The sequence below is a fragment of the Micromys minutus genome, assembly GCF_963924665.1.
Source record: "Micromys minutus genome assembly, chromosome: 5".
Lineage (NCBI taxonomy): Eukaryota > Metazoa > Chordata > Mammalia > Rodentia > Muridae > Micromys > Micromys minutus.
This window is the reverse complement of record NC_137974.1, coordinates 5,268,728-5,290,794: the sequence shown is the minus strand read 5'-3', so window position 1 is coordinate 5,290,794 and position 22,067 is coordinate 5,268,728. Positions and strand designations below refer to the sequence as shown.

The 22,067-nt window shown below is 46.3% G+C and overlaps 1 protein-coding gene across 1 annotated transcript; it reads left to right on the top strand.

The window, feature by feature from the left end:
• The first annotated feature begins 9,566 nt into the window (after positions 1–9,566).
• On the top strand, positions 9,567–21,800 carry RGCC (regulator of cell cycle). Its single transcript, XM_080917189.1, has 5 exons — positions 9,567–9,727; positions 10,257–10,442; positions 18,504–18,611; positions 20,210–20,272; positions 21,402–21,800. Exons 1-5 carry the CDS (start codon positions 9,679–9,681, stop codon positions 21,407–21,409), a joined length of 414 nt encoding a protein of 137 aa, XP_080773315.1. The 5' UTR covers positions 9,567–9,678; the 3' UTR covers positions 21,410–21,800.
• The last annotated feature ends 267 nt before the right edge of the window (positions 21,801–22,067 follow it).

The window sequence follows — 22,067 nt, the reverse complement described above, 5'->3', positions numbered from 1 at the left end:
TAAACTGTAAGTATTTTTTATCATTTTTATTGGATATTCTATGTATTTACATTTCAAATGTTATCCCCTTTCCCCTCTCTCCCATCCCCCTCCCCTTGCTTCCATGAAGATGCTCTCTCTCCCAGTAACCTCCTCCCACCTCATCACCTTGGCATTCCTCTACACTGGACCAAAGGCCTCTCCTCCCATTGAAGACAGACAATGCCATCCTCTGCTACATATGCAGCTGGAGCCATGGATCTCTCCATGTGTAGCCATTGGTTAGTCTTTTAGTCCCTGGGAACTTTGGGGGGGGCAGTTGGTTAGTTAATATTGTTGTTCTTCCTATGAGGTTGCAAACCCTTCCAACTCCTTTAGTCCTTTCTCTAGCTCCTTCATTGAGGTCCCTGTACTCAGTTCGATAGTTAGCTGCAAGTATCCACATCTGTATCAGTAAGGCTCAGGCACAGCCTCTGAGGAGGCATCCACATCAGGCTTCTGCCAGTAAGCACTTCTTGGCATCAGCAATAGTGCGTGGGTTTGGTGGCTGCATATGGGATGGATCCCCAGGTGAGGCAGTCTCTGGATGATCTTTTCTTCAGTCCCTGCTCCTCTATTTGTCCCTGTATTTCCTCCCATGAGTATTTTGTTCTCCATTTTAATAAGGACTGAAGCATTCAGATTTTGGTGTTCCTTGTTTTTGAGCCTCATATGGTCTGTGAATTGCTTCTTGGGTATTCCAAGCTTTTGGGCTAGTATCCACACATCAGTGAGTGCATACCGTATGTGGGTTTTTTTTTTTTTTTTTTTTGTAATTGGGTTACCTCACTCAGGATGATAGCTTCTAGATCCATCCATTTGCCTAAGAATTTCATGTAGTCATTTTTTTCAATAGCTGAGTAGTACTCCATTGTATAAATGCATCATACATTTTGTATTTATTCCTCTGTTGAAGGACATCTAGGTTCTTTCCAGATTCTAGCTATTATAAGGCTGATATGAACATAGTGGAGCATGTGTCCTTGTTATATTTTGGATAATCTTTTGGGTATATGCCCAGGAGTGTTATAGCTAGGTCCTCAGGTAGCACTATGTCCAATTTTCTAAGGAACCTCCAGAATGATTTCCAGAGTGGTTGTACCAGCTTGCAATCCCACCAACAGTGGAGGAGTGTTCCTCTTTCTCCGAATCATTGCCAGCATCTGCTGTCACCTGATTTTTGATCTTAGCCATTCTTAACTGGTGTGAGGTAGAATCTCTGGGTTGTTTTGATTTGCATTTTCCTGATAACTAAGGATGTTGAACATTTCTTTAGGTGCTTCTCATCCATTAGGTATTCCTCAGTTGAGAATTCTTTGTTTAGCTCTGTACCCCATTTTAAAATAGGGTTATTTGATTCTCTGGGGTCAAACTTCTTGAGTTCTTTGTATATATATTGGATATTAGCCCTCTATCAGATGTGGGATTGGTAAAGATATTTTCCCAATCTGTTGGTTGCCAGTTTGTCCTGTTGACAGTTTCCTTTATCTTACAGAAGTTTTACAATTTTATGAGGTCCTATTTGTCAATTCTTGATCTTAGAACATAAGCCATTGGTGTCCTGTTCAGGAAAATTTCCCCTGTGCCTATGTGTTCAAGGCTCTTCCGCACTTTCTCTGTTAGTTTCAGTGTATCTGGTTTTATGTGGAGGTCTGTGATCCACTGCCAGTTGAACCAGCACCATTTGTTGAAGAGGCTGTCCTTTTCCATTGAATGTTTTTAGCTCCTTTGTCAAAGATCAAGTGACCATAGGTGTGTGAGTTCATTTCTGGGTCTTCAATTCTATTTCATTGATCTACCTGCCTGTATTTGTACCAATACCATGAAGTTTTTTTCAGAATTGGTCTGTAATACAGCTTGAGGTCTGGGATGGTCATTCCCCCAGAAGTTCTTTTATTGTTGAGAATAGTTTTAGATATCCTGGATTTTTTGTTATTCCAAATGAATTTGCAAATTGCTAACTTTTCTTTCTAACTCTATGAAGAATTGAGTTGGAATTTTGATGGGGATTGCATTGAATCTATAGATTGCTTTTGGCAAGATGGCCACTTTTACTATATTAATACTGCCAATCCATGAGCATGGGAGATCTTTCCATCTTCTGAGATCTTCTTCAATTTCTTTCTTCAGAGACTTGAAGTTCTTGTCATACAGATCTTTCACTTGCTTGGTTAGGGTCACACCAAGATATTTCATAGTCTTTGTGACTATTGTGAAGGGTGCCTATTCTCTAATTTTTTTCTCAGCCTGTTTATTCTTTGAGAAGAGGAAGGCTACTGATTTGTTTGAGTTAATTTTATATCCAGACACTTTGCTGAAGTTGTTTATCAGGTTTTAGAGTTTTCTGGTGAAATTTTTGGAGCTCCTGGATGTTTTATTCAATTCTTTCACGTGTTTGTTTGTCTTTTTCTGTAGCTCTTTAAGGGATTTTTGTGTTTCCTCTTTAAAGGCATCTACTTGTTTACCTGTGTTCTCCTGTATTTCTTTAAGGAAGTTACTCATGTCCTTCTTAAAGTCCTCTATCATCATCGTCATGAGGTATGATTTTAAATCCAAATCTTGCTTTTCCAGTGTGTTGGGATAGCCACTACTTGCTATGGTAGGAGAACTGGGTTCTGATGTTGCCAGGTTGTCTTGGTTTCTGTTGCTTAGGTTCTTGCACTTGACTCTTGCCTTTTTGTTTTCTGTGATGTTAGTTTGTCTTGCTGTCTCTGACTGGAACTTGTCCCTTCTGTGGGTCTGTGGGCCTGTAGGCTTAGGAGTGAGAGCGCTCCTGGGCGCTCAGCTCTCTTTGGGCAGGCTGTGGGTCCCAGTGGCAGTGGGACAGCCTTAGCTCTCAACCACTCAGATGTCAGCTGTGCAGCACGCAAACGTCTTGCATTTTCCACAGAGCAGTGTCTTGTTTTCTTTGTCAAGACAGGTTGTGGTTTGTGTTGACTGGCTCTGAGGAATTTCTCATCCAGCTGTATATGGTGAGCTGTCTTTTCAAATTTCATTTCATCCCATGTCTGCAGTCTTAAAATGGATCCATTCTTATTTTTTCCTTGACCATGTTCGCCTTTTCTTTTTCAATCACATCAGCACTGCTGGTCAGTAAGAAGCACTTGCTGTCTTGAGTTCTTCCTCTGCCTTTTGCCAATCACGGCCACCAGGATCCAGGTCTGCTTTCTCCGGCTCCATCTTGATCTCCTCTTCAATCTCTCCATATACTTTATGTCTTAGTTAGGGTTTTATTGCTGTGAACAGACACCATGACCAAGGCAAGTCTTATAAATAACAACATTTAATTGGGGTAGGCTTACAGGTTCAGAGGTTCAGTCCAGTATCAAGGCAGTAGCATGGCAGCATCCAGGCAGGCATGGTGCAGGAGGAGCTGAGAGTTCTACATTTTCATTCAAAGAAAGCCAGGAAAAGACTGAGTATCCTCAGGCAGCTAGGAGGAGCACCACCTTGACATTTTTTGGCTCATGACTCCTTTTCTAGTCTTCAAAATGAGCAAGGACACATCCCTTATCCCTATCCCCTACATCCACATCGCCTCAGCCATAGCTAGGAACTGCCCTCTGCTATTAGAGACTGGGCCCTGTCTGACTTCAATGTGCTGCTACCCATAGGCTGGTGCATTGTGACCTGTGTTCCCAATGTGGAGATGTTGTAAGGTGGTGTGATCATGAAGAGGTGAGGTTTAGTGGGAAGTAGTCACTGGGGACTGTGTCCAAGGAAGAAATGAATGTAGTTCTCTGGTGACTCTGGTTACTTCCCCAAATGAATTGTTATAAAAAAATAAATAAAAATGAAAAATAAGCAAAAACCTGCCCTGCATTTTACTGACCTTTGTCAGTGTTACTGCTCGTAAATAAGTTCCTGCCACAATGCTGTCTGCATGCTGTGACATAGCAAGGACTCTCACTGGAGGTGGAAACTGTAAGGCTGGTCAGTGGTGCACTTCTAGCTTCCAAAGCTGTGATCCAAATACCTTCCTTTTACTTGAAAGGGTCTTAGAGTCAGGGATTCTGTGGCAGCCACAGAAAATGAACTAATGCAGGCTGTCTTAGGGTTTCTGTAACTGTGAAGAGACACCATGGGGAGTCTTATAACAGAAAACATTTCATTGGGGCTGGCTTACGGCTTACATTTTCAGAGGTTTAGTCCACTACCATCATGTGGGAAGCATGGCAGCGTGCAGGTGGGCATGGGGTTGAAAAAGAAGTTTAAGAGTTCTACATCAGGACTACAGGCAGCAGGAAGAGACTGAAAAAACACACTAGGTCTGGCTTCAGCTTCTGAGACCTCAAAGCCTGTAACACATTCCCCCAACAAAGCCACACCCACTCCAACAAAGCCACACCCACTCCAACAAAGCCACACCCACTCCAACAAAGCCACACCCACTCCAACAAAGCCACACCCTCTTTGTCAAGGCCACGCCTCCTAATAGTGCATGCAGGACTCTGTGAGCCTATGGGGGCCATGTTTTTTTTTTCAAACAGGCACCCAGGCTCACTCAGATGATCCACAAATATCTCCCATTGCAAGACCTTCAGCTTCTAGTGTACGTGTCCCTTTGCTATGCTCACTAGGTGAATCCATTCAAGATGATGAGACTTGTGAGGGACAAGAGTGATTGATGCTTCTCATCCTCCACCTTGTTTTGGTGTCCTGCTGCTGAGTTTGCAGCGTTCTGTAGTATTACGTGTTTTTGTGTTCATGCCTTTGAAGAATGAAGGCTGTTAGCAACTGGGGCTATTACACATAAAAACGTATTCTTACCTCATATTTCATTCCACTTGTAGGAGAATTGCTAACCCATGAGAAGATTTCAGGCTAGACTTTATGTGCTCATGGGTCACTACCATCTCTTCTTTTGTGAGGCAAATCTTCAAGTGTCTTGCTCGTTACATTCTTGTCAGGTTGTCATTTTATTATGAATTTGTAGAAGATTGTTCTATGCATTAAAAACAATTTCTTTGTCATATACATGCAATGCACATGTATGTGTATGTGGGTAGGAGTCTTCCTGTTTACATTTTTCTTTTTTGCACAATGTCTGAGATCACTGAGTCATGAAGATATTCTTTTGTTTCCTACTGAGAGCATCATGGTTTTAGCTCATCCACTATAGGTCTATATTCATTTATAGTCTATTTCAAATCATTTTTTTTTTTTGGCCTGGTCTGTGATAGGCAGTTATGCCAGTATCATTGTAAAAAAGACTTTTCTCATCATATTGCTATTTTTTAGAAGCCCAAATATGTTTGTATCTATTTGGGAATTCTATCCTGTTCCAATGGATCATTTGCTTAGTCTTTTATTTTGAAACAGAGTATCACTGGTTTCAAAGCCAGTACCCAAGCTAGCCTTGAACTGGTAATCCTCCTGCCTCAGCCTCCTACACTACTGTCCTTTGCCAAATGAATCTTTTTCCTCTCCTGTGGTGCTGTGACGTGTGCAAGCAGCCTGCCCTTAAGCTACATCTGAAACTGATTTTCATCATTGGAGTTTTATATTGTCTTGGCTCCACATCTTTTCTAATATGATTTTCATTAATGGAGGCCCATCTGGCTTGGGTTAAATTATGTCATACTCTCAGATTTGCTCAAGTACCTATGGATGTCACCTACTTGGAAATAGGGTCTTTGGAGACAAGACGGAGATAGGGTAAGGCCATCCAAAGTTACAGCAAGCCTAATCCATATGTGGTAGTAGCTGCTACCCTTAAAAGAAGAGATCCAAGCAGACATATGGGGGATGTCATGTGACAACCAGAAGGTCAGGGTGACACACTGACAAACAGGAGACAGTGAGGATGACCTGCACACCCTCAGGACCCAAGCAGAGGCCTGGAGCAGATCCTCCCTGAGGGCCTTCAGAGGAAGCCGCCCAGCCATGATCACAGGTTTCCAGTCTTGAGAGCTCGCGGAGAGAATGCACATCTGTTCTAACTTACCTAGCAGCTCAGCTATGGACAGATGCTGAAACATGACTCATGCTAGCCCAAGGAAGAACAAAAATCCGTCTGAAAGAGGAAAGTCCGTCCTTAGAGTTACAGGACCAGATCTGCCAGGGATGCTATTAATTTGATACAAGAGGCATTAAGGCTAAAATTGAATTGTAAAAATCATAAAACACCCCTCAACTATAGGAGCTTACACAAGATGTCGATTTCAGCTTACTTGTTTATTTTTGGTACTTTTGAGGCTCGAATCCAGAATCCCACATGCTTGGCACATGCTTAGCACATGCTTGGCTCATCCTTGTCCACTGAGCTACATCTCCAGGCCCTGATGGTTTCATTTTTCTCCTGTAGATGTTGGTTATCCAGGGTTGGTTAACATAGATGCTTCATGACATCAGAGACCCGAGACATTTCTGTTTCTGCTGCCATTCTAGGAAAGTGACCTCTTCCTCACGGCTAAAATCTAACTTCAAGGCTGCCTGCCAGCCTGGAGGAGGAAGTCACGTGAGAGAGACTTCTCAGAAGGCCACATAGGATATCTCTGTCTGCTGCCCAAAATGTAGTCATATTGCCAGTTTTAACTCAAAGTAGACTGGAAATATACTATTTCAGGACTACACAAGTCTACTTCTTTATTTACAGATCAACTAGAAGCTTCTTCCACAGAGTATTTTCAGAGAAATATCAAGTGCAGAAGCCCTGGGGGTAATTGCATGTGAGATATTTAAGGGGAGAAAAATCAGTTCTGAAAGTGAAAAAGAAAGAAAGAAAGTGACTGGAGTTTAGTCATACATTTCCAGGGAGGAGGGTGAGATGGCTGAAAGTAAAGCCTGAGAAGAAAGATCCCTGAGAGGCAGGAAGGGAGCTGGAGTGCAGCCATGATAACCCGGAGGGTTCGGCAACATGAGGCCCTTAGGTGATGCTCTGGACAAATTTCAAGAGAAGAGTGGCGGCAGTGTGCAGCTGTGTGCAGCGGTGTGCAGCGGTGTGCAGAGAACAGGCAGCTATGGTCTGAATATGTCAGACCTTGGGGTGGCCTGAACATTGCAGTCTAATTGCAAATTTGTCCTGTCAAACAGCGGGGGCCTTTGAGAACTGGCTCTCACCAGAATAGAGCTCTCCCAGATGGAATTAAAGATCATCAAAGGGCTTGAAGTGGACATCATTTGTTCTCTTTCCTTCCTTTTGCCCTGTGAGCCATCAGCAAGCCCCCACCAATCAATCAGCAAGCCCCCACCAATCAGCACTGGGAGTCTTGATCTTGGGCCTCCTGGCTTCCAGAACAAGGTGGAAGACATTTCTGTGGTTCACACATTACCTAGCCTTCGATATTTTATTTCATTTTATTATATGATAGCAGAGTAGACCAAGGGGGAGACTAGATAAAATAAAGACCAGGTCTTCACAGCATAAGAGGTCCTGACTTTCCTGTTGGAAATCAAAGGCCACATCATCTTTTTCTTGAGGCCATTGTATCCAGTGACCAAATGACCTTTTGAAACTTGGAAGTTAGGCAAATCTCAGCGAGGAGGTGAAGGACACAGTTCCCCATCCCTCCTGAGGGCCAGGTTACACCGGAACACTGAAGCCACTGGCTATCTATGTAACCACTGTCAGGTGGGTGAGGGCCGTAAAAGGCCCGAGGATACAGAGCCCAGCCAGAACCTTTACCTGGGTGTAGAGAAGAAATGAAGATCCACACGTGTGGATCACTGAGGCCTTTGCACCTTTGTCCAAGGATGAACTGGGAGCAAACTGCCCGCCAGCCAGACTGTGGACAAAAGAATTGTGCTCCATGTACTAACTGAACATCTAATTGGCACCTTTTTTGGCTGCACCTTCCAGATTGGCTGCTTAGGGCATGAGCAGGGGGTGCCATGGGCGAATCAAAAACAGTGCTTTGGGAGAGAGAAGAAAGGGGGTGAGGGCGCCTTGCCTGGGGCTTCTGGGACCTGGGTTATCTGCTCTGGGGCCTAGTGCTTCCCCTGACTGCTTAGTTCTTCTCCACCCTAGGGAGGCAAGGTGTGGCTAACCTCAAAGTGGTGCTAAAGAGAGACAGGCCTGCCTTCTATCAAACCACTAAGGGGTAGGAAGCTACTTAGCTGCCCTACCCCAGTTTCACACCTGATAACTGTTGGCAATGATTATACTGTTCAGGGAGAGACCTGTTGCATGCCACCTTCTGACACCTACGAGGGCTGGAGTCACCAGGGGAAGATGTCCTCACATAACACTGTCCAGAGACTCTGATAATGGTCACTGATCACTTAAAAGTGTCTAGTGTAGCTAAGGGACTGAACATCTTCATTTTATTCAATTTTGATTGTTTCACATTTATTTATGAAAAGGTTTTGTTTTGTTTTTTGTTTTTGCTTTGCAGGTCTGAGGATGAACCTTCAAATGCAGGGCTCACCCAGGTTAGGCAAGCGCTTTAACACTAAGTTAGGTTCCCAGCTGCCATGTAACCCTTTACTTTACATTTAATCAATTTAGTGTTCGTGTGTGTGTGTGTGTGTGTGTGTGTGTGTGTCTGTGTGTGTGTGTAAAACATATGCAGGTACAGACAAAGGTGTGTGTTGTGCCTGTCAAGGTCAAGGTCAGAGGTCACCTTCAAACATGATTGATTCCTCCGGCACTGGCCACCTTCGTTTTTAAGACTCAGCTTTTCATTGGCTTGGAGTTCTCACTTTGGGATGGCGACCCCCGGGATTTGTCAGCCTCTGCCTCTGGGGGCTGGGATTGTAAATGGTGTCCATCAGTTTCTTCTTTTTCAGTGTGGATCTGGGGCTTGAACTCAGCTCCTCACGCTTGGACAGCAAACACTACAGGCAGGATTGTGCTGTGTGGTTTTCCCGTTAGTCCTCAAGTCTCCATTCTCTTGCCTAGTACTCCCCCCAACCCCTTTTACTGTCCTCCTTAGGGCTGGGACTAGAAGCAGGCCACCAGCAGGCCTATTATTGTACTTTTAAGTAACTACCTGGGGTAAAGGGCAAGAATTATACTGGGCTAAGTACGGATGGTCAATCGTATGGACCCTGTGTCAGAACGCATCCGTCCATGTGGTGCGGTGCTCTGCGCTCTGAGATCACTTCATTGACGACTGCATTCCCCTCAACCCACAGCCTCAGCTGTCTACTCTGACCTTGAGAAAATCAGCTGGAGGCTGGTTCCTCGCACAACCTACTGAGGCCCTCGGTTCCTTTATTATTATTATTTTTCCAGCAAGCAAGGAGGCTCTATTTACGTTTCCATTTTATAGATGTGGAACCCGAGGGCCAGAAGGCAGGAAACAGGGTAAACTCTTGGAAAACTCTAATGCCCGCAAAGACACTTCCTTGGGTCGGGTTGTCAGGGTGGTAGAGAAAACGGCGGGTAAATATTTGGGGCGGTAACCCGGGCTCCAGCGACACCAGTCGTCACTGCGGTTCTCCGGAGGCCAGCGCGTGGCTAGGGCGGCGGCTACGGTAGGGGGTGGGGAGACAGGGGCGTCCCCTAGGTCGTCAGGGACTTACTCATCGGCCCCGCCCCGCCCCGCCCCTGCCCGTGGCTATAAGGCTGGCGGGTGGCGGCGCAGGCGGGTAGCTAGCGCTCTGGCTCGGCAAGGAGCACGCACAGCCACCGGCGCGGACTGCAGTGCAGGCGGCCGCCACCAGGGCCAGCACCTCGCAGCATCTCTGCTACGCGTGTCACTGAGCAACCTCTCCATGAAGCCGCCCTCGGCGCAGAGCAGCCCCGCAGCCGTGGCGGCCGCAGGTGAGTGCCTGTGTGGGGGTGCCCCCTCCACCTCTGCGCCCTGGGATCGAAGCCAGGGAGTGCGTCCGTGCTAAGCTACACATCCAGCTCCGGGGCCCCTGAGAGCCGGAGCCTGCCGGTAGGGGCGAGAGAACAGGGGTCGCGGTTGTCTCCTTCCATCACCCTGGCATCCCGTCCCCTTATCGCTCGTCCGATGCAGGCTCGGCTTGGTTGCCCACACGGAACGTGGAACCTGAGCCCGACACGTAACGGGTGCTTGCTGACTCAGACTCGCCGCCGCCACGCGCTCCGGGGAGCCAGCGCGGGCATAAGTAGGAAAGCGCGTGGGGTGGGCTAGGTGACTTCCAGACTTTCAGCTCCACCCACGGAGGCCGCTTCTCGTCTGTGTGTGGTGACAGGCGCTTTGGATGGTGGTTGGGAGGTCACGGAGTAGCTGACTGTGTGGCCGTCACTGGCAAAGGTAGAGTGAAGCTAGCCATTCTAGGGGACGCTGGCCGCCCCTCCAGATCTCCTCTGTGCCCTCCCATAGCCCCGGCCATGGACTCCGCGGCCGCTGCAGACCTGGCCGACGTGCTGTGCGAGTTCGACGCGGTGCTGGCCGACTTCGCGTCGCCCTTCCACGAGCGCCACTTCCACTATGAGGAGCACCTGGAGCGCATGAAGCGGCGCAGCAGCGCCAGCGTCAGTGACAGCAGCGGCTTCAGCGACTCCGAGAGTAAGTGAGGCTCTGTTGAAGTCAGTAACCCCAGTACTCAGGCCTGGGTTATCTGTAAACTGAGGCACGGTGTCTGGGGAAACCCGAGGATCTGCACCGGCTCTGAGATACCTGGAGAGTTGACATCTTTAACCCAGATGTGCGGGCGGGGGCAGAGGTCATTAAGGCAGTCTTGGGGGTTGGGGGAGGCACGGGGGGATCTTGGGGGCTCTTACTTGTCATGGCAAGTGTGTATCATGAGCCTGAAGGTTTGTGCAACCAGCCAGAACTCAGCCAGAACTCCTGAGAGTCCAGCCAGACCTTCCAACAGTTTTCCCGCCTTTCTCCCAGCTCTTCATTTTTTATTTTGAGACCCTCCCAAGGTGGTCTATGTAGCCGAGGATGACCTTGAACCTCTGACCCTCCTTGGGTTTCAGGGTGCTGGGATTACAGCAAAGTGCCACCACATTTAGGCACATCAGTTTAGGAAATGCTGGGGGTCAGCCCTAGGGCTTCTTGCAGGCTAGGCAAACACTAAACCAACAGCACCCTCCCTTCCTTTTCCAGAATGGGTGTTGGGGGACTTGGGGACAAGGGTGAGCACAATAATAAAACATTTGTGAAACCAAAATGATTTCATAAGCTGCTGGTTTTGGAATGTTTGAAATAACTTCGTTCACTTTCTGCTGAGCTCCAGGCTCTTTCGACACTCCACGCACTTTTGAAACAATCTCCCGCTGGGTTGCTGAGTTCAAGTACCGGGTTTCAAGCTCTCCCATCCTCCAGGTTACCCAAAGAGGTTTATCCTAGTAACCTTTCCCACAATGCCCCTGTCCTAATAACCTTGGTAGAAAGAGAGAGAGAGTGTGTGTTCATTTTCAGTAACTCAAGTGACCTGCAAGAACAGTGAATTTGGTGACTTTTTATTATTACATAATTATTTTCAAATCTTGGCTTATTCACTGTTTTCCAATGTGAACTTTAAATTCTGTTTGTTCGTGTGTCCTTAGTCCTTAGATATAGGCTCAGACATTACCAATTGCGCTGTCCCCGATTCTGGGAGTAAAAGTCATATTGTTGTTTTGAAATCTAGACAAGTTCTTCCTTTGTTGCTGGGTGAAGATTCTGAGCCTGAGCTCTCCTCCTAAGAAGGGATAATGCTTGACATCCTGGTCAGGATCTGAATCTGAAACCCGAGCTGCGGTGATTTGATTTTCCTTAGCAGCCTGCACAGATCCACCACGTGACTTAGGAGGTGAAAGGGGATTGCAGAGTGCTGGTGAGGGTTTCCATTTAGAACTTTTGCTTTTTGCTGCCAACGAGCTGGTCACTGGTTCTCATCATTCAAGGGAAGCCTTACTTTGGAAATTTGTCTCCACAGCTGTAGCGTGACTTGAATATATCTCCTTCCACTGGGTCAGAAAACAAACTTTTCATCGTGTATAAATTCTCTTCTCCACAGAAGAGAAGGCTAGGTCTATCCCTGCTGCTCTGTCTTCAAAACCAGCTCCTTGCTAAGCCACAGTCTCAGTCTAGATTAGAGTCTGAACCTGTGTGTGAAGGTGGGACAGCACCCACGAGTTCTGCCGGGAGGGGTTTAGGATCCAGGGTGTGTTTTGAGGAGTCTGAAAAGAGAATTCGCTACAATTTCTTCACAGTTTGGGACAGTTGATAGAATGTAGTTTTCTTAGGCATCTCTGTATGCTTTGCTTTCTGCCTTTGTTGTTAACGGAAACTTTTACTGTGGTGGTTACAGAACTTAGGGAAGGACCTAAGAGATCACAGATGACCTCAGTCTTTGCTGTGGATGTGGTTTGTCCCCTGCTTGCTTACAAACAAATCCTTGGTGGGATTTGTGTGTATGTAAGTAATGCTTTCTTAAGGACACATAAGTGTATGTCTCCAGGAGTGGAGCGCAGACCTTCCTAATACACATCTGTCTGTCTGGTGGACGTGAGTGTCTGGGAGAGGGACAGACCACTGAAACTTAGCTCGCCTGGGAGGGCCAATCTGGCCTGTCATGGCAGCGGCAGCAGCTAGCTTACTTTTAGCAGGCTCTCACTGGGGTTGCTATGATCTTAACGTGTTAGCTCTTGTTATCAGTCATCTCTGGCTGGCCTTTGAATATTATCACACAGAATCTTTACCACACTCCTACAAGTTAGGCACTTTTATCTTCATTAATTTTGTTGATAAAATAACAGAACACAGGATGGCCATCTATGGCCTTGCTCTGTCTTCACGAAGGGTTGGCTAGAATGTGAGCCAGAATTTGGGATTAGCCCAATGTTCCCTGGAGCTCAGATCACATATCTTTTTATATATGGTATTGCAGGTCCTCTTCAAGGCTTTCGGGATCAAAGGTCTGTGGACACACATAGGTGATAAATATTCCTGATTTTTGAAAAATACTTTTTCCTCCCTCAAAACAAAACAAAACAAACCAGGTTGCAGAGCTGGATGATGACTCAGGGGATAAAGAAAGGTTTGCTTTTCAAAAGGACCAGGCTTTGGTTCCTGACACTGGTGTTGACAGCTCACAGCTGCCCTGCCTGGAATTCTAGCTCCAGGGGATCTGACACCTTTGGCCTCCCAACCTACACTCAAATGCATAGAGGCACACACATTCACACTGGGGAGAAGTGAAATGGGTTGTTAAAAGGGCAGCTTCTTTCCCCACAGCACTGGATTAGGAGCAGTTTTAAGATTCTCAGTAAAAGAACAGTGCAGTTGGGAGCTAGAAAAAAAGACTCTTCAGGCTGGAGGCCTTGGGGGTGCTGAAGAAATTGAACATCTTTGGGTTTATTTCTTTAGGTTATTTCAAGCCAGGGTCTTACTATGTAGTTCTGGCTATCTTGGAGCTCACTCTATAAACCAGGCTAGCCTTAGAGATCCAAGTGATGGGATTAAAGGTGTGTGCCACACATACACACACACACACACACTGTAGCTGTCTTCAGACACACCAGAAGAGGGCATCAGATCCCATTACAGTTGGTTGAATTCAGGACCTCTGGAAGAGCAGTTAGTGCTCTTAACGACTGAGCCATTTCTCCAGCCCCTATCCCAAGTTTTAAGCCATGTTATTAATTATAAGCTTCTATTGGTTGACTTTGTAAATGGTTCATTATGTTGACTTAAACCTTTAAAGGTGAAACCAAGGTGTGATTCTTATATATTGACTGGGTTTTCACATAAATCATCCCATGAGAGGGCGAGTGTGCTGCTGTTAGGAAAGGCTTGAGGTCTCCTGTCCACGATGTAGCTATGATGAGATAGATATTTGGAAGAATAAGGAATTTTTTTTTTTAAGCAAAGCAAGACTTAGAACAACTACATATTTTTGCGTAGAATATTCTGGTCTGGCCCTGAGAGAGGAGACCTTAGGGATCTTCGAAACAGTTACCAAGCCAGTGGCTAATGGAGCTGAGGAGTCAGGAGTTTAAACCTGTCAAGATGGAAGAAGATGAGACCAGGTAGGAGCCCTCCAGACACCCGGTACCATGTCAGGAACTGACTGAGCGACGGGTCTTGCCCTCTGATGTCTGGCAAACTATCTTAGAGGAACAGGGCCATTCCAGAGGGTAGCTGAGGCACAATGATCAAACAGAGGCCCAGGATTCTTTGTCACTGTGCCATGCGTCACTGAATTTGTCAAAATTTAGAACTGGAAGAGAAGAAAGACAACCCGCCTCCCATGCCTGCCATTCCCTGTGGGAACAGTGCCACAGGCCCAGGGCTTCCTTTTTCTTGGTTAATTACTGTAGCTCACTTGCTGCAGATGTGTGGAGTTGTTCTATATTTACAGGCATTCTGGGCAAGGCCCACTGTCTGTGGTTTTACTTTTCTCTGGGGCAGCCTGGGTCAGTTCTAACCCTGAATTACCTTCCTCCCAACCCCCCGAACTTAAAACAACAACAACAAAAAACTATGCCTTTCTTTTAGACAGAGCTTCTGTTTGTGTGATGGAATTTCTGTTTGTGTGATGGGCATGCGTAAGATACCTAAAGTTAGGGGTTATGTGTGCCATATGCTTTTGTTTATTTATTTATTTTGATGGTCCTTTAGGAGACCCAGTCCCAGAATCTGAGATTTCAATGCATTAAATGGATCAGGAATTTATAGGATGTTTGTAGTAGGAATTTAATTCTAGTGAGGTGGGCCCTCCAGGCAGTCTAAAGTAGATAGTCTACCTTACCACATGTGAAGGTTCCTCAGATCATCACAGTGTCCCCTGATCATGACAACACCAGATATCGGGGTGAGATAGGAATACACCTGTGCTATCAGCTAGAGACACACCCCACCATTTTATTTGACTGGTTGAATATTATTTTTAAAAGAACTGGAGTTCTAAGGCAGTGAACAGAGCAGAAGGCTGACCCTGGCTCACCTGTTCGTGTACCATAGCCTGTAGCATGAGATTCTGTTCATGCAGGCTTTTAGTAAAAGCTGGTTTGGGGGAAATACTGGGTAAAGAAGTTTGGAGTCTGGGTATCTCTGTGTTGTGGGGAATTTCTTGGTTAATTACGTCCAAAGTGAAACTTTAATAAAAGTGTTATAATCTGAAAGTAGCGGGAATCCAGGGCTCAGAATCTTGATTCCTTTTCTTCTCAATGATGTCCTTCTTCCTGGACCTGTTGTTCTCCATTTTGCTAGGAACTGGAAAATCAAATCATTATGAAACCTCAGCATCACACACAGAATGCATAGGTTGTTATTGCGTGTCTCGAGGCCTCTGTTCCTCACCCTCTCAACAGCGGCATAGCTTCAGGTACTTAGGGTCAAACAGAGTAGAGCCTGGAGTTGGCGTCTGGTGTGTGAAGACAGGTAGAACCATGGTGAGCCAGGATGGTTCCCTGAGACTATGGGTTCTTCCCCAGAGCCTCTCCGTGCTGTCAGGGATGAGGTCTCCCTCCCTCCTCTGTGGATGCTCTTTACCCTGGCATTCTCTTTCGTAATGGGCTTTTCCATGTTGAGGTTATTGCCAATAGTAGTTGGCTCCATTGTTTAGAAGGTGAACCAACCTGATAATCTGTGGATGTGAAATTTCTGGAGATTTGGAGCCAAACAGAAATGAAGTTCAAAGCTAGGGCGAGGTCTGCAGTGTATGCAGGGAGGGGTGGAATGAGGTGTGGTTTGAAAGCAGCTCTTAGGTGCCGGCTGTTCTGAGAGATAGACAGGAGGAGGAGTGGCCTGTAACTCTGGGCTAGCGAGTCTCTGAGCGGGAACTCTGCTCCAAGGATGAGATGACATTCTTGGATGTCTTTAAGTGACAACGATAAAGTGGACAGGGGTCTGTTATTCCACCTGGCTTATAGCCTGCTTCCCCTGTGTCTCTCTGTGGCTTTCTTGCCACCAAAGATGACCCTGTCTTCTCTTCATATGTTTCTTAGCCTGTATCTGTGGTCATCCCCACTGGTTATTGACAGTGATAACAGTGATACTCCTCCCGGGATCTCCAACGGATGTCTGTGATGTACTTTCTTGTTTTCAGGGGATAGAGTTGTTACCACTGTTGTCAAGTACACTTGGGAAGTAGGGCTGAAGCCAGACTTGTAGACCAGAAGGGGTTACACTTCTCAGGTTAGTCACAGTGGGAGGGATCAGTGGTATTCCTGGTGTTGCCAGAACACAGTTGGTCTCACATTTCAAGGGTCAGCAGCATCCTAGGGGTGGAGGTGGAACATTTTTTTGGAGGGGAAATATGGGTTTAAGGTTCAGTGTTGAAAGTCTCAGTATGGGTTGATCATGAAAGCCCTGAAAAAAATGACTGTGGTCCTTTACTGTTCTGGGCTAGAACCCTTAAAGGAAGGAAAGATTGTGAGGGCTGCTCATGAGGATCTGCAGATGTTCGGAAAAGTGGGGTAGATAGGCCAGAAAAGATGACAAGACGGTGGTTGGAAATGGAGCCAAATGAGATAACGTAGGAGGCGTGGCAGCCTGGTAGGGATAGAACCCAGTTCTCACACAGCTAGAAACGTCCTTCAGAAGCCCGACTTTCTTTTATTCTGAGCACACGAACAAATAATCTAGACGAGTTCATTCTGTGTTAGTGGAACTCTCCCCCAGCGGAGGGAAATGGCTTGAAGGACAGCAGCCTCTGGGGAAACAGGAACCCAGCCAGGCTCCTGTTCAACAGCTCACCTCAAGGGCCTTTCCAGGGCTCCAGCAGTACCCTGGCTGGCTTTGCTCTCCTTTCGATTTTAACCAGAAAACTGGCTTCCTCACCGCCTCCTCTGGGGCCACATCCTGCTTCTGTTAACCTCTCTGTCTTTGAGCCTCCGGAGTTACATCCTCAGAGCAGGGCTGGCTTTCTCCTCATCAGGACTTAGAATCTCAGAACTGAGAGGACCTGGAAGGATTGTCCAGCCCACATGTCTTTCTTATGGATGGGTAAATTGATGCCCAGAACATGGTCTCCTTCAGCATCCTTGAGCATGCAGTAGCTGGCCCTGCTGCAGCCTGGCCTGGCAGGGCCTCTGCCTACTGCTGCTTTGACATTTGGGGAATAAGAACAGAAGAGGCTGTGAAGTCCCTTGATTGTAATGGACGAACAGACAGGAACAAAAACAGTCTTTGTTTTGGACTCCAGTACAGGAGTGCAGAACATTGGGAACTGGATGATCAAGACTCATGAGCAAGGAAGGGAAATTAATTAGATATGGGGCCCCGACATTGTGCTTATATGCGGAAAGTGTTTGGAAGAAAGAGAACATGATCATGAAAAGATGAAAAAATTTGACTTTTGAGTGTTTTGCCCTTATGCATGTACCACTTGGGTACTTGGTGTCCGAGAAGACCAGAAAAAGGCATTAGATCCCTAGCACTGTGGCTACAGACTGTTGGGAGCTGCTAGGTTGGTATTGGGAATTGAACCCATGTCCTCTGGAAAAGCAGTTAGCTCTTAACTGATGAGTCATCTCTTTAGTCCCCACTCCCTATTTTTTTTTTTTTTTTTTTTAAAGACAGAGCCTCACGTGCCAGGCTGGCCCCAAGCTCAGCATGTAGATAAGGATGACCTTGAATTTTCAATCCCCCCATTTCTACCTCCAGAGTGCTGGGCTCACCGGTGTGGCCACTGACCAATGTGCCACTGACACAGTCCAGGGCTCTCGCGCAGGTTTGTTTTCTCTACCAGTTAAAGCATTAAAAGGCAGGAAAAACCCCGAATGCAGTAGGATCTGCAGAGAAATCTCTAATGCTGCAAATGAGAGCAGACAGAACCAGCGCCCGAAAAACAGGGGCTATTGGGAATGAGGAGACACAAACATGTCAGACCCACAGAAAAAGACCCTCTTTAGAGCTGAGCCGGGTTGGTTTTTTTTTTTTTTTTTTTTTTTTTTTTTGGTTTGCTTTGTTTTAAGACTACTTAGGTTTTCCTAATTTAGGGCTGAGCAGTTTGGGGAGGATAGGATGGATGGATGGTTGACCCACGGCTGTTGTGTAACCCGTCCTGATCCAGCCTTGAACCTGTTGAGCCAGTCCAACAGTGGAGGGTGAAGACGAAAGCCTACAAGGCCTTTTGCTTAAACTGCCAGGGTTTTGTTTCAAGTCAGGAAGCTGAGGAAGAGGCCATCTTGGGAGTTTCTACCTTTATTATCTAACCATGACTGATCTGCCTATCCGTCCGGCCTACAAGGGAGTCTGTCTGATTCCTGGTCTTTCACCACTGTGCCTAATTTATGTGGTACTGGGAACTGAACCCAGGATTTTAGGTCTTTTGGACAAGCACCCTACCAACTAGGCTATGCCATAGTTCATCAGCCAGGATCTGGGTAGTAAACTCCTGTGTAGCAGAGATCTGGTCCTATTAATTGGTTACACCTTTTTTTTTTTTTTTTTTTTTTTTAAGAGGAACAAAGGTTGCCAGTGGACTTGAGTGGAAATACACACACTCACACACACACACACACACTTCACTGCCTAACATCATTTAGGGCCTAAATTGGGAACTGGCCTGCTTTTTAAAATATAGATTTGTAACATCTGGTTCTCTGGGAGACTTACTGTAGACATAGACTGGCAAGCGTGTGGTTTGGTGAGTGCAGTTCCTAATGAATATGGCTTCCTTCCTTAAAGGTGCAGACTCACTGTACAGGGACAGCTTCACCTTCAGTGACGAGAAGCTGAATTCTCCAGCAGACTCCAGTCCAGCTCTCTTGTCCTCCGTTGTCACTCCTCGGAAAGGTGACCTCACCAACTGGACTGATTTTCTGCTCTTTTACCCCAACCCCCATCCTCAGCTAGGCTCTCCCGTCGCAGCACACAAAGCAAAGGGATGAGACATGCATCTGGGAGGCCGATTGCAAAGTGAATGAGTTGTTCGGTGGGACTTTGGCTGCATGTCTTACGGCAGAAAGGTGCTTCTCATTGTCCAACCAGACTTGGTTCCAGAATGTAAAGCGCAGCAATCTGGCTTTGCAACAATGAGAAGATTATTTTTTAATTTCATTAACTGTTTCCCCCGGGGCTTTTGGGTGACAAAATTTAGCAGCTGCCACTGCGAGACAAGAGCAATCTAATAGAGAGTTATTGAGATGGCTCGGTGGGAAAGGGTGCTTGCTGCCAAGGCCAAAGCTGAGTATGATCTCTGGAACCTCCTTGGTAGATATCCTGTGATCCCCACATGTATACATATATACATACATACATACATGTATGCATACACACATATCATATATATATGTTTTAATATAGATCTGTAACATCTACATAGAGATGTTACAAACATATATATGTTTTTAAAAACTAAAATGGACATGATTTAAAACAGCTCCACCCTTCCTCTGCTTAGGCATTAATAGACTAAAGAGGGGTTAAAGGTTCAGGAATCAGTTCTTAGTTTTTGGAACTGGCCAAGTCTCACCAGCTAGAGAGCTGAATGTTCTGTTACGTTGGACAGGCGCCCTTTTGAGAGCAAAAAGGAAGTTTACCCCCTCCAAGGAGAGTTGAGCTTGCTGGAAATAGTTGCAAAATACAATAAAAACAGAGCCAACCTTCAAAGAAATGTGAGGATTCCACCACTTGTCTCCATGTGGCATTCAAATAGAATTTCCCTCTTTCTTGAAAGAGATATTTTAAAATTCCCTTCTCAGTGCAAATGTTAGCAGCCACGGGGACTCGGCCTTGGGCTTCTGATCTGGAATGGGTCTATGCAGTCCAGGGAGAGCAGTCTAGAAGAGAATGGCTTACATACTACTCAGACCTGAGGTGCGGTTACAGGAGAAAAGGCCCTCGTGGTGTGTGGACCCGAAAGCTAAGAAGGATGGCCTGTGTAGGCAGCCAGGGTGTCTAAGAACAGTATTTAGCAATGTCTGCCTCCGGCTGCAGGGGCAGCGGTGAGACACAAGCTCTGTCCTGCTCTGGATGCCTCAAGTAAGCCTGTCATGTCCCATGTTCCTCCGCCTTGACATGGAGCTGCAGTAGTCCTACACTCGGGTCACACTGGAGAACTGCAGTGTTGTCACACACACACACACACACACACACACACACACACACACACACACACACACACACCCCTTTATAACACTGAGAGACCGGTCTTCCAGGTTAGAAGGTGGGTGGGGTGGTGCTGAGGGCGTAGAGAAGTACAGGAGAAACACTCAGGCTAGCCTCCAGGTCAGTTGCTGAGGTGAAAGTAAATGTGGAGCGGACACTAAGGTCTGGTGCAGGGGCACACTCCCATGAGATCTCTAAAGACAACAGGTTTCCCTAATCCCTGGGAAAATCCCCTATCAGCTGCCTAGTCCTAGAGGGAAGCTGAACTCTTTTCTGTTTTGCAGCCAAATTAGGTGACACTAAAGAGCTTGAAGACTTCATTGCTGATCTGGACAGAACCTTAGCAAGTGAGTACTCGCTTGGTGTTTAAAACCTGAAGCCTGAGCCACGCCTTTGATAAAGTGCTATGATGTTTCCTAGCTTGCCTGGGGGTAGGAAGTTACACCATAGCGTATAGCAACCGGCCCTCACCGGCTCAGAAAGCAGTCTGGAGGATAAGCTTGCAGAAAGTAGCTGGAGTTGCTTTCCCAACTGTGTAGACAGGTCAGCAGTGCACAATGACATCTTGTTTAGAAAACGTTGAGAGTTTTGCTGATGAGATGTCCTCACAGGATGACCAGTCCTGAGAGAAGAAGGCTGATTGGTCACATATGCCCTCCTCTGACCAGCCACAGGGGTCTGGTCTGCTCAGGGTAACTTCCCCGGGGTTTGGTGCAGGGGAAGAGGTCTGACCCATGTTAATTGCCAGTGACCCAGGGTCTGTGTGCTTCTCATTTGAAAATTTTACTGTCATTATCCATTTTGGGTGGCCCTAAACCAAAATTTTCAAATCAAAATTGCAGTGGGGGTGGGGTGGGGACCTGGGTTAGGGGGAGGAACTGCTGCATTATCTGCATGACCTTCTTCAAAAGGACAAGACTGCAGGAGGCAGAAGGACCGGTCCCAGCCTGCAGGGCTGCTGGTGTCAGCATCTCGAGGGGGGACTTGCTAAGCCTTGGAGAATTTGTGCTCTGGTTTCTTACTTAGTGAAAGCGATCAGTGTTTATTCTGTAAGAAATACTCTACGTTTTTATTCCGTCAAAGAGGTTTCAAGAAAAAAAAAAAAAAAACCTAAAGAGTTAGACCCAGTAGCTAATTTTAGAATAGCCTGGTTTAAAATAGTGATGCTCTGTGGTTCTGTGTTTGCTTGATGGCTTTATTGCCCCTTTGCATCATCCTGCATCAGAAGATGTAGGCCTGTTTTGACAGAGATCATTCTAGTTGCAGCACAGTGCGTATTCAGTCCACGCAACATGCCTGTGTATGGAAATTGAAGCAAATTGAAGCTGGCCCCTGGTCTTCCCATTAACCAGCCCAGCATTGCACAGAAGCTTACCATTAACTGCTTTTGATGCCTGTCTGAGACTGTGTGATGTGGTTAAGCATGGGAGGTGTGAGCCTCTGGCAGGAATAACTTATTCTGTGTCCCCTTTTCAGGCATGTGAAACAAGGAGTTTGGTGTCCTTATACCACAAGAGTGAAAGAAACTCCAGAAGGCTACGCAAGGACCTGGCAAAATCGACTACGAAAATCTGCTGTGGGAGGGGGCGGAGCCGAGGCTCGAGCCGTCTGGCCACTCTTGGTTCACCATAACATTAGCTATTGACCCATCTCTGGGCAGTTCAGACAGTGAAGCTGACTTTGTTTACCTACTTGCACCATATTCAACAGATGATCTATCTAATATGTTTTTACTCCTTAAACATAGCTCTTCTGTAATTTAAGATGCTTTTTATGGAAATATTTGTAATTACTTATATATAGTTGGAGGTCATAATAAGCTTTCCCATCATAATATATTTTTGTATACAAATAAAATTTAAACTGGGATCTGTACTTTGAAAGCTGTCTTGTTTCTGTTTGTATACTCCTGCTCAGTGCTTTCCTGGTGTGACCACAGGCTTCTGGGGTCCTAGTGAAGATTCCATGGGCCGTGCTTACAAGGACTCCTTACATTCTTAAAACCTTTCCTTTGTGGGGCTGGAGAGAAGCCTCGGTGGTTAATAGCACTGGCTGCTCATCTAGAGGATTTGGGTTCAATGCCCAGAACCCACACAGCACTCACACCTGTCCTAAACTCCAGTGTAGGGGATATGACGCCAT